This window comes from Rhinatrema bivittatum, chromosome 2, assembly GCF_901001135.1.
Source record: "Rhinatrema bivittatum chromosome 2, aRhiBiv1.1, whole genome shotgun sequence".
Lineage (NCBI taxonomy): Eukaryota > Metazoa > Chordata > Amphibia > Gymnophiona > Rhinatrematidae > Rhinatrema > Rhinatrema bivittatum.
In genome coordinates, this window is record NC_042616.1 from 169,440,173 (window position 1) to 169,458,214 (window position 18,042).

The 18,042-nt window shown below is 42.6% G+C and overlaps 1 protein-coding gene across 1 annotated transcript in view; it reads left to right on the plus strand.

Moving 5' to 3' along the window:
• Positions 1-18,042, plus strand: part of ANKIB1 (ankyrin repeat and IBR domain containing 1) — a 493,668-nt gene that overhangs the window by 395,877 nt on the left and 79,749 nt on the right. Inside the window, exon 12 of the mRNA XM_029588858.1 lies at positions 11,319-11,453. Within this exon, the coding sequence (XP_029444718.1) occupies positions 11,319-11,453 (135 nt within the window). The remainder of the gene's footprint in view (positions 1-11,318; positions 11,454-18,042) is intronic.

Here is an 18,042-nt window from a genome sequence, read left to right on the forward strand (position 1 = left end):
CACATTCTCATCTGTTAGTAAAGGTGGGTTACACACACACAGTTTACAGAGATTTTTGCCTGCAGAAAGAACAAGTGCAAAGTCCAAGTATATTTTGTACCTGTAGACTATATTTTTGAAGGTAGACCAATGGTGTAGTTTCACTTTTGAAAATGAGCTACAAAATCCTTGAGTACTATATACCTGCAGATTCTGCAGCTACATAGACTTGCCCACATACTCTTTATTTAGACTCATTCATTTCTGTGGTTTCAGATACATTTATTTTTATAGTAAGCTACCAGCAACTGTGGGCTTATGTTTCAGAAATGCATATGTTATCCAAATTTTCTGGCAGGCCTTCATGTTTTCTCAGAGATGTTATGTTATCACCTGAAATTAAAATAGCTTATTTCCATTCTCAATCTGTACTTACAAAGAATGCTAGGACAGTGCATCCATTGTATATGGAGGGAACAGAACAACCTGAACTTACTGTCTATGAACTGAAATTGGAGGCCTAGCCAAACTGGATTCCTCATGCAGTGAAACATGGCCGGAGCCCTTGTCCAACTACTCACCCAAAACTTGCTGCTTCCCTCTGCCTATATTGCTGTGTCCAAATGATGGCGCACACATTCTTTGTAGAAGAAAAAAAGTTGTAGCTGCATGCCAGCTTTGTTTTGTTGCACTGTGCTAGTGAATTAAGGGGCACCTCGCTCATCTAACAATTTGTCTGGATAACACCAAAACCAGCTTGCCATCCTGAGTGTATATCTCTGCATGCTTCCACCTGTCCCCTCCATTTCAAACCAAGATGGAAATTCTTCCTAGTCTTCTTGTCTTCCCCTTTATTGTGTGTTATCTATTCCCAAGGCACAATATTCAAGTGCTTGGATCAACTAGCGTTTTGCCACTAATGCCGTATCCTGATAGGACAGTGGTCTTTAAAATTAAATTGGAGCTGGCCTAGTGGCTCATGCCATGCGTAGGATCCTGGGTTCAATTCCTGGCTCTCAGGTCTTGCATTCCCTGGATTACTTAGAGCTGAGGTTGCTGCAAAGGCAGTGTTCACAGCCCTTGAGTACCGGTGTGAGTCGATCATTGCTCAGTGGTGACACTTAATGGCTGGATTTAGGGTCCATAATTGTAGGGTTCCAGAGGCAGTCCTTGGGAATGGCCCACAACTCAGGACTGTTACTAGTGGAACTGACTAAAGTAAGATGGGAGAAGTGGCGTAGACAGAAATTAATTTTTGGGGGGCCCAAGGTTAACATGGATGGGCAGTTGACATACAAATTTAAGCCCTACTATTTGTACTCTTATCAATAAATAATGCCTTAGAGTGTATCTGACAATGGATTTCTAAGTAGTTTCATCATGAGTGAAGCTTTAAAATATTTTAATTCTATTATTTCAAGCATTTACCAACATTAAAAATACCTTATTAAACTATATTAATTGATTTTACATTTATTGCAGTGTGGAGGAGTAGCCTAGTGGTTAGAGCAGTGGGCTATGAGCCAGGGCTTATGAACCAGGAGACCAGGGTTCAAGTCCCACTGTCGCTCCTTGTGACCTTGGTCAAGTCACTTTACCCTCCATTGTCTCAGGTACAAACATCTGGGCCGATACAGTAAAGTCTGCAGGAGATCCCGGTGCGCGCACAGGCCACTCTCCTGTGCGCACGATTCTCTATTCAAATGAGGCCCGGCGGTTAAAACAGGCAAAAGGAGGCGCTAGGGACGCACTAGTGTCCCTAGCGCCTCCTTTTGGACCGGAGCGGCAGCTGTCAGTGGGTTTGACAGCCGACGCTCAATTTTGCCGGCGTCTGTTTTCAACCCGACAGCCACAGGCCGACTTAAAATTTTATTTTTTTTTTACTTTTCGAAACTTTCGGGTCCTCCAACTTAATATCGCCATTTCTGTGCACTTTCCCAGTGCCCGAAGAAATTAGCGCCTACCTTTGGGTAGGCGCTAATTTCTGAAAGCAAAACGTGCGGCTTGGCTGCACATTTTGTTTTCTGAATCGCGCAGGAATACCTAATAAGGACATCAACATGCATTTGCATGTTGCGGACGCTATTAGGTTCAGCGGGTTGGACGCGTGTTTTCGGCCCCTTACTGAATAAGGGGTAACGCTAACGCATCGAAAACATGCGTCCAATGGCGGGTTAACAGTGCGCTCCATTGGAGCGCACTGTACTGTATCGGCCCGTTAGATTGTAAGCTCTCTGGGGATAGGGAAATACCTCCAGTACCTGAATGTGATCCGCTTTGAAGCGCTGAAAAAAAGTGCAAAACGGAATATAAATCTAAATAAATAAAATAAGTTTATCAGAAACATCAGATCAAATTATGTAATAAAAAAATATCAATGTATTCTTTTATGAATCCTCTTTCCAAAAATGCAGAGAGTATAACTACAATAAAACAGCAATAATAATAATCATCATCATCATAAAAACTTAAGATTTACAGAAGGTGCAGAAAAGAACTAGAACATGCAAAACATTATATATACAAATGCTGGTGCCACCTCAGTGACAGCAAAACAAACTCCCTCCAATGCCAAACACTTTGATGTAAGACAAATCCCTAAAAAAAAAAAAAACCCCCACACACACACCTAGAATTTTTCCGTGTCATACCATAACAACAATAACTCTCAGGACTCAAAAGGCAGCAACCTTATCTACAAAAAGGCAGCAAAGGCAGGCATTACACCAAGCCCTAGAATACTAATACACTACATAACTGGCATATAGAACAAGCCGAACTGCTACAAATCCCTACAGAGAAATTACATGCTAGCCAAAATTCAGCACTTCTGTCACACGTGTTACACAGACAGACCTTTACCTAATACAGAATAAGGGACTACAAATTATAAACAAACATGCAGACAGAACTGAAATGGAAAGCCTGAGAAACCAGCCTCTGTGAACACTGGAATACTGAAGAAACAGCAAAATACAAATATATAAGAAAACCGCAGTTCCAAAGATGGCATATTCCAATTGCTGAAAGTCAACTTTTTTTTTTTTTACCTTTGTTGTCTGATCTTACTTTTCTAATTGGTTGGTCCCAGTCTTTGTTCCCCTTGTCTGTTTTTTCCTAATTCCTTTTTCAGGACTTTTATTCTTTCTTCTCTCTGTCTTCTTTTCTTCCTCCTACACACGCACTCTCTCACACGCACACTCTCACGTAAACACAGTCTCCCACTCAGGTTCCCACTCTTGTTTGGTCTCACACATGCAGGCTCTCACTCTAGTTTGGTCTCACACATGCAGGCTTTCACTCTCACATGCAGGCAGTCACACACACACACACACAGGCTTGCAGGCTCCCATTCTCCCTCACAGACATATTCAAGCTCTCACTCTTACATTCTGTTACACACAGATTCACATTCCCACACAAACACACAGGCTCTCACTCTCACAAGCAGGCTGCTACTCCTACACTCACAGAGGCTCCCACTCCCATACTCTCTCTCACACGCAGGCTCCCACTTCCACACACATACGCTCCCTTACACATACACACAGCTTCTCCATTCCCATATGTTCTTTCACATACACACACTTCCTGGCAGGCTCCCATTCACACATACACACACACACCCCAACACCCCCCTCTTCCAGGCAGGCTCCCATTTGCACCAACACCCCCTCCCCCAGGCAGGCTCCCATTCGCACCAATACCTCCCACCCCGGGCAGGCTTCCATTCACTCAAAAACACAAAACTCAGGCAATCTCCCCATGAGGAGCAGAAGCGGGATCCTATTCTGCTGCTGCTGCTGCTGCTGCTCTTTCTCTGTATCGGCCCCTGCACTATTCAAAACTCTTGCAGCTAGCACTTCCTATATGCTTTTCTTGTGCATTGCAAGATCAGTATAGAGCACATGATAGCTGCAAGCATTTTCAATTCAGTATGGGCCTGCACATGAGTAGCAGCAGCATAAGAACATAAGAAATTGCCATGCTGGGTCAGACCAAGGGTCCATCAAGCCCAGCATCCTGTTTCCAACAGAGGCCAAAACCAGGCCACAAGAACCTGGCAATTACCAGGCGAATGGACTCTCTCCATTTGGCTTTCTTTTCTCGACTGCTGATGGGATGTGGCCCACTGGCAGCCTTCCAGGCCGCCTCTCCTCTTTAGCCAGTGCGTCACTACTTTTCAGGCTGCCGGGCCAGGGCAACACTAAGTGGTCCTGAGCTCAGAGTGGGTGGGCCACATCACAGAATGGGAGGGGATATACAATAGAGGGAGGAGTTCCTGGGTAGTTGTGAATGAAGGCTTATGTTGCCAAATACCAGCCTTGGTTCTGATTGAACTGGAAACCCAAAGGAGCAGGATAAAAATTCTGTCTAGAGAGGGAGGTGGTTGAAGATGATGGTATTAAAGGATAAACAAATTCTTTATACCAGTCTAGTGCAAATCACTATAAAGGTTTTCAGATTATAGCATTCTGGCAGAAGGGGGTAAACCAACAACTTTAAAGTCCTTACTATAAGAAAGCTAGCCATCTTTATGCATTTTTTTACAATCTCCCCTAAAGTATTCTACTGTTCCTCTTCTTCTCCATGAAATCCTTCCTTCCCATTAGGCTGCTCAGCTCTTCTCTGCTAATCATCTCAAGTTAAGCCTTTTTTTTTAAAAATATATATTTATTTTTGTAATTAGAATCAAAATTTGAAGCATCTTGCCTTATATCTTTACTGAATTCTTGGTCTGAAGAAAGGCTGACCTCAAATATACTGTAAATTGTTATATTAGCAGGCAAAGCAGTGGGTTTAATATTGCTGAATCAGGGCACTTTGCAGGATAGACAAGGCTCTTAACAATATGTTGCTTGTATACAGCTATATCTGCTGCGCACTCATACAACAGTTTCCAGTAGTTTGTGGTATCTTTCTCCAATATTCATTATAAGCAGCAATGCTGCCACCTCATGCATCATATTGAGTGTAATACTAGTCACCATTTACATATGGTGATTCACTTGAAGTCCTGAAGCAGACAGCACTGACAAACCCAGTACTTTCTTGCTACTCACGTGGACCATCTGTGCTCTGTGGCTGAAAGCTTCTGGAAAAAGCAACGAGACTTTATGGAATGCGGGTTCAGATTCTTTGTAGCAAATCCTTCTGCAAGACCACCAAACTGCAGTCTTCATAGATTCTCTAGGACTAAACTGGGTGTAGTTGCTGCTGAACCAGTGTTTCAGATGGGTCTGTCTGCCTACCTCCATCTGTGAATGTGGTTCCCATTCATAGACTGCAAAACATGTTGCTACAGAATACTCTGATTTCCACTGCCCTGGCAATTTGTCTGTACTTGACAACCTATCTTAAATTTGGCTTTGCTCTGTTTCTTGTGAATATGATTTTCGTGTTTCTGTCATATATATATATAGAGAGAGAGAGAGAGAGAGTGCCACTGATTCGCTAATGCTAATATTCTGATACAGCAGCCGTATCTGACAAAAGGCAGGTGGCATCTTATAGACTAACCAGTTTATTGAGGTATGAGCTTTCAAGGACGAAATGCATCTGATGAAGTGGACTCTGTCCAGTCTGTGAGGTGCCAGCTGCCTCTTGTAATTTTTGCCACACCAAACTAACATGGCTATCCCTCTGAAGATCAATAGCCATATCTATTCCTCCTCCATCTTTACAAAAAAATCCTTTCTTCAAATATTTCTTCCTTTAACACATTTCAGAATTATATCCTTTGAAATATTGTAATTTAATTTTACTTTTTAACCAGAATAGGTACTTCTGAGTGGTGCAAACATTAACTCCATTGCACTTTAGAGATCTATTCATGTATGTAGAAGCTGAGAGGAAATGTGCCAGACAAAGGCTCCATCCCACACAAGGTGTTCACAACCACCCTGTATTCTGCTTCTTTTCATCATATCCTTCTCTACTGCTGTCCTTCAGCTACCACAAACAAATCTGACTTAACTGGGGCTTTTGTCTTGCAGTTGGCCAGACTTATGTAAGAGGTAGTATGTATATTTTGGCTATGTCCCTTGACATCAGCAACATAGACTTTTTATACTATTCAAGAGGATGCTTAAACCAGATAATCATGCAATGAAAAGAAGCAGAAGGAGGCCTGCATAAATTGTAGTCCTTTATTTGTAAAATATTAAGGAATAAAGAGTGTAAAAAAAATCTCATGCTTAATTTCTGAATTCTTTACAGGTTGTAAAATGGAACCTTTTCTCCAAATACAAGAAAGATAGCAGTCCTCACATCTGGATGATATAATTAGATGGAGCCCTGCACAGAAGTTTGACTTCAAATCTTCTAGAAGCTTTGAAGATGCCCACTGATAATATGCAGCCCTAGCCACTTCAGTGCTTCCTATGCAGGGCCTCTCAGTCTCCTCTTTACCATAAACTTTGCAGATCATGTTCTAACTCTCCTCTACATATGGGATATTCTTTCCCCCTTAGTCTGCAGAAGCTGTTTGTCATGGTCCCTGTAATTTGTACTTCACCCTCCTAGATTCTTAGATAGGTTTTTCATCCATTTCAAGTTTTCTTTCTTTTTCATTGGGCCACAATGTGCGCTGGTTTCTGTACATCAAGGTGGCATCAGTTTTTTTCCCATATGATCGTGTCATTTGATTTTGCCTCTGATTTTTCGCTTGATGCCCCGGAAAGAGTAGACTTAATAATGTGTCCTTTGTTCAGGGACCAATCGCAGTGTTTCAGGATGTTCCCTGTATGGGATAGTAAAATTGAGAGGGCATCATGAAGAAGCTCTTTGAGAGACTTAAGCCTGGCCCATTGACATCAGAGGCATCAACACTGAGGGACCTAGAAACTGCACTGACAGTTGGTAGTACATCAACATGGGGTGGACATTGATCCCTCTCTACTTTGAGCACAAGGAAGGACCAAGGAAAAATACCATCCTCTATCTCTTCCCACCTGAAGAAAGTACAGGGTTCTGCTTCTTTAATTCTGGTATCACTGAGCTTGATAATATGCATTGAGTATAGGCAAACATCAATATTGGTTACCGTTGATGTGCAATACTGGGTGTAAGGGCATTCTGGCAGCAACCTTGAATCCCTCAAAGCAGTCTTCTGAGGTGGAGAGCTTATCCTTGTCATAACCCCAGGAATAGCACCAGTCTCCGAGGGTCCAAATAGCCACTGATTCACCTCTGGTGTCCCAGTAAGATATGGCTTTTCCTGCCTCCCAATCTGTGCTGGCCTTGGCAATTTTTGAGGAGGAACTGGACAGGAAGATCCAGAAAGCTCTGGAGCATAAGATGCAGAGTATCAATTTACCGGCATCGGCAGTATGAAGAGACTGGAAGTTCCCAATCACAGGAATCTGATGCGGATTCGTGGAGGGGCATCGGGTATTGCCATGGCAATACTTATTTCCAGCACATTGAGGAGGGGAGAGTTGTTTTCCTGCCACACAGAAGTTCATTAGGGTCTAGGCCTCAAAATGCAAGTACAATCCTGTATGAGGCCTTGTCTGATAGCCAGGTGAAATCACAGTCCATACCCCAGACATACCATTTGGGCTCAAATTTTGAGTATTCATGGAAGTACGTTTGTGGATCTGAGGACTTCTCTGATCAGGAGGAGTCAACGGGTCTCCTCTCCGACCTCTCTCCTCTATAGGAAAGGATAAAGTCTCCACCAGAGAATCTCTCCTTCATTGACTTTGTGACAAGAAGAGTAGATGCCATTTTATATGAGTTGCAGAAGGAAAACTCCAGTGTCAAAATACTTGATATTCTCCAGTTTTTGAACCCCTCCAAGGATATCACGGCAATGCCAATCCATGACATCCTTCAGAAGACTCAGATGAGAATGTGGTAGACTCTGCTCTCCACCTCTGGCTCCTATTAACAAGAAGGTGAATGTAATTTATCCTGTCCTAAAGGCTCCCAGATTCGAGAAGCAGTACCTACTACATCAGTTAGTGGTAGTCAAATCCCTCAAGTAGGCAAGAGGTTTAGGACCCACTCCTCAGTGCCCTGGGGAGGGGGGATTCTTGTTCCCTTGATACTCTTGGAATGAGGGTTTATTGGGGGGTGATGCTCATTGGCCATTTAGCTTCCTGTCAGCTCTTCATGTGCCAATATGTGTGAAACATTCTAAATGATATCAAAAGTGTTAGATGCTTCCTCAAAAACCAGCATGACACCATGGAGTTATTGGTGGACAAGGGTTTGGAGTACAGAAAATGCATAGTCCATTCAACTGTTGGTGTGTTTGAACTGGCATAGAGTCTCTGCAGTTGGTATTAGCCTACAACAGGATGTCCAATATAAACTTTTATGTGCATTGCAGTGGGGAAAATATCTTCAGAGAGAAGGTCAAGGAAGCAGTGGCTCAAGTAAAGAACTACTATGCAACTATTCAGACCCTTTCCGCTGCTGCTCCAGATCCACCTTCTACAGCAAGAAGGTTTGCAAATGGTGCACATAGGCATTTCTATTCTCTCAGGAGATTCTTCCTCCCCATCATCAGAAGGGTCCTCACTCTTGCCACAGACACAACCTTGTCACAGTCTTCATCCCAGCCAAATCTTGAAGAAAAAAAAAAAAAAAAAAGACTGGGGAACTATGATCCTTCTAGCTCTTTAATGGCCAAAACAGATTTGGTTTCCACTCCTATGGTAGATTCAATCAGGTTGGGGAATTCCTCAAAATTTATCACTCAGAATCAAGGGCTGCTGTGGCACCTTAGCATTGGGTCCCTGGCCCTCACAGCCTGAAAGGATAATCCTACAATGTATCTAAGGATGTATTCTGGCTTCCAGGAAGGATACTTTGAGTAGATTTGCTCTGTGGTGGGAGGAAAAGGCCCTCCAGTCTGCTCAACAAGGTATTTAGGGTTGTACCTGCCACTCTGTGCAGGTTACCCCCATGTAAAAATGTTACACCTAAAGCTACCATAAGTTACTCCATTTTCTCCCAGGACAAGCAGGATGGGTGACATCATCAGATGGAGCCCTGTCATGTAACACTTTAGTCAAAGTTTCTAGAACTTTGACTGGCACACTGAGCATGCCTAGCATGCCACCAACCCCATGGTCACACGGAGTCCCCCCTTCAGTCTCCTTTTTTCCACGGAGCTGTTGCCTCGCGGTTTGTGGAGCTCTGTGAGAACTTTTTTCCTCACAATTTCTACATAGATTACTCCATTTTTTCATTTCCATCCTCTAGCCACTAGGGATCCTCTGTGTTTATCCCATATCCTTTTGAATTTCATTCATGACCTCTTCCAGGAGAGCTTTCCATGCCTCTACCACCCTTTTTGTGAAGAAATATTTCCTGACTACTCCCTTGAAGAAGTCTCATTCCATGACCCCTAGTTCTATAACTTCTTTTCCATTGGAAAAGATAGGATTCTTGTTTATTAATACCTTTTAGGTATTTAAAAGTCTGTATCATATCTCCCCTGTCGCTCCTCTCCAGAGTCTACATAATTAGATCCTCCAGTCTCATAAGTCTTTCAGTACAGACTCAGCACCATTTTTATTGCCTTTCTCTGGACCACTTCTATGCTATCTCTATCCTTTTTGAGATACGCTCTCCAGAACTGAACACAGAACTCCAGATGAAGCTTCACAGATGACCTGTATAGGAGCATTATCATCTCCCTTTTGCCTGCTGGTAATGCCTATCTCTTTGCAACCTAGCATCGATATGATTCAGACTTTTAAATACCTGAAAGGTATTAATGCACAAAAATCAAACCTTTTCTGATTGAAAAGAAGCTGTACAACTAGGGGTCATGATATGAAACTCTAAGGGGGTAGACTCGGGAACAACATTAGGGATCATCTCATCGCAATCGGTGCTTATCACCACCATGTAGAAATTAAACCAGTATTTGTACAATCTTAAGCTGAAGCCTTCCATTAAGCTTCTGCTGTGTCATCGGAACTTAATATGGTGTTGACCCAGTTAATGAAAGTTCCTTTTGAACCTCTCGACTCCTGTGAGCTGAAGTATCTGACCTGGAAGGTCGTATTTTTAGTGGCAGTCACTTCGGCATGCAGTGTCAGTGATCTCCCGGCCCTCGTGACTTACCCATCTTATACAACATTTTTCAATCATATGGTAGTCCTGCACATGATTTCTAAGTTCCTTCCTAAGGTAGTGTCGGTCTTCCACCTTAACCAGTCAATTATCCTTTCAACATTTTTTCCCAGGCCACATGTCCACAAAGGTGAATGGATGTTGTACAGCCTAGATTGCAAGAAAGCTTAGCTTTCTATCTGGAGTAGATGAAAGCCCCAGCTTTTTGTTTCATTTGACACTAACAAACATGGAATTGCTGTTACCAAGTGCACACTATTTAGCTACCAAATTGCATCTTCTGTTATATCCAGGCAGGTCTGAATCTGGAGGATCTTGTCAAGGGTCATAGTGTCTGCTCCATGGTAGTGTCAGTAATGTACTTAAGATCGGCCTCCATGGAGGAGCACTGTAAGGCTGCAATGTGGAGTTTTCTTCACACATTCATATTGCATTATTGTTTGGACAAAGACTCCTAATGCTAGACTAGGTTTAGCCAGCCTATTGAAATGTAGAACCCAACTCCATCCCTCCTAGAGCCTGTTCTTTTTCTTCCAAACTGTCACTAAAAAGAGAAGAATATTGGAAAAATATATGGAAATACTGTTGCTGTCAAAAACATCTACTTTTCCTGGTGGTTGTTTTTCCCTTTTCTCATACAGAGCAGTCTGTAGCTAAGGATTCCCCATGTGTGAGAACTGCCATGCTGCTTATTTTTAGAGAAAGCAGAGTTGCTTACTTGTAACAGGTGTTCTCTGAGGACAGCAGGATATCATTTGTCACGAACCATACCCCCATCTCTCCATGGTATGATTTCTGCTGGATTTGTCTAGAAGAATGGAGTTGGTTTTCCATATCTTAAGCTTTTTCATGAACTAAGGGGCCCGTATGGGATGCAGGGACAAGCTAGGACTACACATGCCCAGTGGGCATGTTCAAAGCTTCTAGTAGCTTGGAAGTCAAACTGCCATGCTGGGTTTCATCTGATGTCATCCAAGTATAAGGACTGACATCCTTCTGTCCTTGGAGAACAATTTTTACAGATGAGCAATTCTTCTTTATTGATCAACATCAAAATTATCCAAAGGTGCTCATGAGTTATCAAGACCAAGCAGTCACATGCAGAAGGGACCTACTTAGTCCTGAAGGCTCATGATGTTGGAAAGACAAAATGTATCATAACCCGTAAAGAATGTTTTCCTAAGGAGCATTGTAACTCCTGGGACTACACTATAGAGTGATTAAAGATGTTATTTCTCTTAAAGTGCAAGTATGATTTCTGCTGGATTTGTCTAGAAGAATGGAAAAAGCACAGCTCTTCCACTGGGGGATACTATAGATGCACTCGTTATGAGGTCATTCAACAGGTTGAGGAACAGTCCAAGGAAATGACAGTGGAGGTAAGAGAGAGACACTTTTCTTAGTGGGAGGATGGGAAGGAAACATGCCTTTATTTACTTCATATCTGTTATTTTTTAAGGTATATTTTTGTTTCACCTCCAGATTTTCCTTCGGCTCCCAAGTTCACCCACAAACTCAAACTCTGTCTCAAGGAATTATTTAGTTACAGATTCAAATCTATCATGGTTAGCCCTCTAGGATTTGAAATGTCAGATCATTTGTAAATGGGGGAACACCTAAGGGAGGAGTCCAGGTACCTTTCCTGTGAATAAAAATATGTATGGAAAGAACCAAGGCAGGGGAGGCAAAGACATGTTATTGATTTTTTACCTCGCCATATCCACTGCAGTGTGTGCATGGTAATTAATATGTGTAGGTTGAGAGTTTTATGATAAACATAATATATCAAAACCAGCTAAGTGCTGTTATTGATTTAAATACAGTTTATTCATCATAAAATTTACTAAACACATCATGGCTAGGTATAGACTGTACATATATGTGCATGTAGTCAACAGAATTTGACGTTTCACACTTTGAAGTAGAAGTCTTAGGTTTGGGAGAGGAGAGATATAAATACAACAAGCAGAAAGGGTGAAAGGAAATAAATGTGATGCCAGTCCTGAAAATTTACTTAGGGAAATTTCTTTTGTTACTAGTTTTGAGATCCCAAAAAAGGAAAAAGTATCTGTTCTGCTAAAGTAAGTGGTTTCTATGCTTACATGCTTTTGGAGTTAAACAGTTAAGAAAACTATTACTTTACTGATTTCTATGTGCTAACTTATTTATTTAGAACAGGGGTCAGGAACCTTTCTGTCTGAGAGCCATGAACGCCACATATTTTAAAATGTAATTCCGTGAGAGCCATACAATATGTTTAAAACTAAATACAAGTAAATGTGTGCATTTTATGTAAGACCAACACTTTTAAAGTACAATAAGTCTCTGAATTCTTTTTAATAACGTTGTTATGCTGTTGCTAACCAATGATGAATAAAGTACTTCTTACCATTAATGTGACTTCTGGTGCTGCATGGTTTTGCTGATGGCTTTGTAGTCTGGTTGATACATGGTGAGGTTAAGCTTCATGCAGACGTTGAGACTTCCATCCATTAAACGTGATCGTAGGTTGGTCTTAATGTTCTTTAGATGCGAGAAAGACTGCTCGCATGCATACGTAGAGCCAAACATTGTCAGTTCAGCAATACTCACACGCTGTAGTGTGTGGTATGTGATGGGAAGCGCGTTCCAAGTTTTGACAATCAGCTGGTCCGCGGGTTGAAGTTTTTTCATTTCTCCCCACTTGTGTTTGCTCGCCAACTCTGCTTGCTGTTGTGCAAGTTTTTCCAAATCTTCATTCAGTGACTTGAACTTATTCACCCACATGTCTGAGGCCTTCAGGTCAGCAGCATGTAGCTCAAAATCTCTGACTGAGACACCGAGGATGTAACTCAGGTCGGCGCTGTCCACTGCACACTTGTGTGGATGGGTGATGAACTTAAAAAGACGAGTGCACTCAAGAAATTCTCCAAAGCGCGCTTTGAATGACTGCAGGAGATCAGATGTGAAGCCCGCTAGCTGCTGAACATCAAGATGTTGAGCAGGGTCACTTGCTGTGCATGCATCTTTAAACTCTCCCAGTTTTTCAAAGTGTAGTAAACAACCTGTTTCAATGTCGGCGATGAAGAGTTCTAGCTTGTTTTCAAATGCAAACACTGCTTGTTGAAGGGATAAGACTGTATTTCCAACACCTTGCATTTTCACATTGAGCTGGTTCAGATGTTCAGTCATGTCCACGAGATAGTAGAACTTCAGGAGCCACTCAGTTTTAGCTAACTCAGGATGCTCGACATTTTTCATTTCAAGAAAAATCCGTATTTCGCTCAGACAAGCTGCGAAACGGCTGAGCACCTTCCCTCTTGACAACCAACGCACATTGCTGTGCAGAAGCAGACCAGGATAATTATTCCCAACTTCATCCAGCAGTGTTTTAAACTGGCGATCATTTAAAGCTCGGGCAACAATAAAGTTGACCACCCGAATGACCAGCGACATCACCTCACCAAGCTGCTCACCACACATCTGAGCACAAAGCACCTCCTGATGTAGGATGCAGTGAAAACTTAGGATGGGTCTCTTTTCATGTTCACGAAGAAGCACTACGAATCCTCTGTTTTTCCCCACCATGCACGGAGCACCATCAGTACACACCGAAATAAGTTTATCCACCTGTAGATTTTTTTCTTTAGCGAGCTCAGTGAAAGACTTGAATAAATCCTCCCCTCTTGTTGTCCCTTTCATAGGCAAAACAGTAAGACTTTCCTCACGTAGTGTGTCACCGACAGCATACCTTGCAATCATGCTGAACTGGGATAAATGGCTTACGTCTGTTGACTCATCCAAAGCAAGAGAAAAGAATGGTGCTGCATTTATGTCCTTCACTTGTGTTGCCTCAATTTGATTTGCCATCATGATGGTACGATCATGAACAGTTCTTGCCGACAGAGGCATGTCTTTTATTCGTTTGATTATCTTGTCTTTATCCGAAAAGTCGTCAAAAAGTTCATTGGCAACATCAAGCATGAATGTTTTGGCATACTCCCCATCTGTGAATGGCTTTCCGTTTCTCACAATTGCTAAAGCACCAGCAAAGCTAGCCGAATTCCAGTCACCTTGTTGGGTCCAAACACGGAGTTGCTGCTGACTAGCTTGCACTCTGCACAGTAGCTCTTGACATGCTTTCTTCCTGCTGTCCCCCGCAGGATGCAAATGTAGTATGGCGTGTGTCGAAGTGCCGCTTTATATTTGACCGTTTCATCAATGCAATTTTATCATTGCATATTAGGCACACTGCAGAACCTGCTCTCTCCACAAAGGCAAATTCCTCTGTCCATTCCTGCTGAAAGGTACGATACTTCTCATCTTTTTTTCTTTTAGCCATCTTCTTCGATAAAAGGGTTTCTGCAATTAGCTAGCTGACTACTTGATTAAAAGGAGGGAAGTTTACTTCCTGACCTCACAACGACCCGTGTACATTACACATTTCGGTCCATTTCCTTCCCACTCGTTCTCCTTCCCACTCTCTCACTCCCCCCCCCTCTCCTCAGTCACTCCCCCCTCTCCTCAGTCACTCTCTCCTCCCTACCTCACTCTCTCCCCCCTCCCCTCAGTCACTCTCTCCTCCCTCCCCCCTCCTCTGTCACTCCCCCTCTCTCAATTCCCTCCCCTTTCAGCTCATCCACAACCCCTTCCCTCGGATGGCGCAGACGGAAGATCTCGGGGGGGGTGTCCCTCCCTCGCGCGCGCTGCCGCTACTGCTCCTCACCGCCTCTCCTCGCCGCTACTGCTCCTCCCAGTGCCATTCTTTTTTTTCAGGCACGCTCTGCTCTGACCGACTTGCTCGCCTGCGCATGTGCGGTAGAGCTGCTCTCTACTGCGCATTTGCGGGCCGTCGTTCAGAGCCCACTTATAAGGTAGATTTGTCTGCGAGCCAGATGCAGCCATCAAAAGAGCCACATCTGGCTCGTGAGCCACAGGTTCCTGACCCCTGATTTGGAATATTGGTTCTCTAGTTTAGACATGGAAACTTTTTTTTTTTTAAAGAAACAATTTCCAAAAAGGGAACAAAAATCGGCTTGCTAAAAATAAATTTGATTAAAATGTAAATCAGTAAAGAAATTGGGTAGAGGTGATACTATTATTAAGCTGAGAAATATTTTAAGCTGCAAGGTTTCAGGATGAAGACCACTTCCTTAAGCAATATATCAAAAGTGAAGCTGAATTTCCTTATATAGGGCAAAAGAGTGTTGGTTGGAGATAGCTGAAATAGGTCATCTGCATTTAATTTATATGTTGTGGAAGAAAATAGTGGGCCAGATTTTAAAAGGGTTACACGCACAAGTTATGCGCGTAACCCTCTTAAAAGGCCCCTGCGCGTGCGCCAAGCCTATTTTGCATAGGCTCGGCGGCGCACACAAGCCCCGGGACGCACATAAGTCCTGGGGCTTTGCAAAGGGGGCGTGTCGGGTGGGCGGCGTGAATTTCGGGGCGGGAGGCATGTCGCCGGCCCGGGAGCGTGGTCGAGGCCTCCGGACCAGCTCCTGGGTCGGGTGATGGCGCGCCAGCAGCCCGCTGGTGCGCGCAGATTTACGCCTGCCTCTGGCAGGCGTAAATCTGCCAACAAAGGTAGGGGGGGGTTTGGGAGGGGAAGGTGAGGGGAGGCGGAAGGAAAGTTTCCTCCGAGGCTGCGCGTGCCGGGCTCGGCGCACGCAGGTTGCACAAATGTGCACCCCCTTGCGCGCGCCGACCCCGGATTTTATAAGATACGCGCGGCTACACGCGTATCTTATAAAATCCAGTGTACTTTTGTTCGCGCGCGTGCGCTGTTTTTTAAAATGTACCCCAGTATGAAGTGCTGAGCTGTCAAGTTGTGGCATTGTTAGTACATACAGTTCCAGACTGAACAAGAGACCTAGAAATTCTTGAAAGGGTCAGTACAGTACACTTCTATGTATTTAAACGTTTGTTGATCCAATGAAAAATCAGAGCCCAAAAATGCTCTAATTCAGAGCAAGAAAATATAAATTCACTAAGAATTAAGATCATGGTGTCCCAGCTGTATTCTGAATAGCTACTATCCAGAATACTTTCTCATGTTGGATAATAATATTAATGGTCATTAGCGGTCCATCTTAAATATTTTAGCTACTTTTTAAATAAAATTTAAAAATACAAAAGACAGTATTTTTCGCTAGCTACAACCTTTTGCTCTCTAAGCAGAAGTCACAGGTCGGGGAAAAGAATAAGCTTAGATGAGCTTGAATTTAGCATGTTTTATATCAGTAGGTGCTCACAAGCTGAACCTTTCACAGAGCTCAGCACATTGCAGGAAGATGTCTGGACAGCTAACTGCAGATGCAAGTTTTTCAACCAAATAAGGTATGGTACTGGATTGACTCCATAGGCAGAATATCCTTGCCATCCAATCAAGTTTGAAAGGGACACTAACTGACAGTGGACTGCTGATGTTGCAGAACATCCCCCTGATAGAATCCAATGAAGAATTGGAACTTATGTAGTTTAGTGAGACTGTTAGCTCCATTGCTCATACCAGAATAATTACAAAGGAAAATAATTAAAAATGCAAACCCTATTTTAAACAACAAAGAGGAAAATCTGACTGAGGATAAGTACCTTTTGCTGATCAATATGTAAATGTTTTAATTTTTTTAGTGGGTTTTTTTTTTGTTTTTTTAACTTTTTTGTAGTCTCTATGAATGATAAGTTTTATATTAGGATTCACACAGTTGCCGCTGTGCTCTGAAACAGCAGGAAGAATAGACAGGAAAGACTGAGGCTACTAAATTGCCATAAGGAATAAAGTGTGGTAATAAAACATATCTGTTATTATGAAATATATTCTTTTTGTTGTCAGGAAGCTTCTGCTAATTAAGTTTGGGTGCATTCTTATCTATCTCTGCCTGTGTGACAGCCAGATGTGCAATCTTGGGCTTCAGTGACCAGGAGGATCTGGTGATAGGCTTGCCATCTGTCCTATTTTTTTTTTCTGAACTGTACATATTTTTTGATATTGTACAGAAAAAAGAGGGAGGGCTAAAATGTTTGGAAATACTCTGATTTTAACCCTTCAGAGAGCATCTAATTCTCCCCTGCAAGTTTACAATACAGTATTTTGCTAACTAATCTATATTTAGTATGTGTTGTACACATTTATTTTGTGTCACATGCACAGACTTCAGTCCATGATTTACTCAGAGGCCTAACAATTTTACAAAACAGTAGCTTGGCCCTTGGGCTGGTAAAAGCAATCTTTTTTCGGAGTAAAGAAGTTCAAAAACTAGTGGTCATGGTATGAGGCACCAACTCAGGAGTAACAACAGAAAATATCTTTTCACAAAAAAAGAGTAATGCATCGAACCAATCTTCAACTGGTGGCAAAAGTAATAATTAAAAATGCACACAAGTACTGAGGATCATTAATTGCAAAGAAGTGAGGAGAAAGCCCGATGAAGACTATGGCACTGTAGCTGGAACTAAACTGGACAGACTTAGATGGTCCTATGTTTTCTATGTTTCGGTGTTTTTATAATGTTGAAGAGTGGTAACAAAAGTTGCACATGTGAAAACCCCATCAGTGAAGATATTAAACAACCGCTCCAAGTGTTCAGGAATTTGACGGTTGAAAGATGACAACCTTAGCTGGAGGGCAGGAACAGCCTGACTTCAGCTTTCAACAAAACAACTTTTATTTATTTGCACAACCAAAAAGTGTACAGCATCAGCTTATTTGAGCAGTTTATATAACAAAAAGTCAGTTGCACTCACACATACAGGGTCAAACATATTCACCTTCCTCCTACCAGTCTGGGCCTAATGCTCTTCCTTAGGCTAGGGTTTTATTTCCCTCTCCAGGGAACCAACCCCTGACCTAGTTTCCCATCTTGAGTCTCTCTTAAGATGGACTGGGTTAGATAGTGTGACCCTATCCTTTAAGGTAGGGCCAGTGCTTCCATTAGACAAATTAGATGGTTGCCTAGAGCACCAAGAATTTGGGGGTGGCAAAATCTT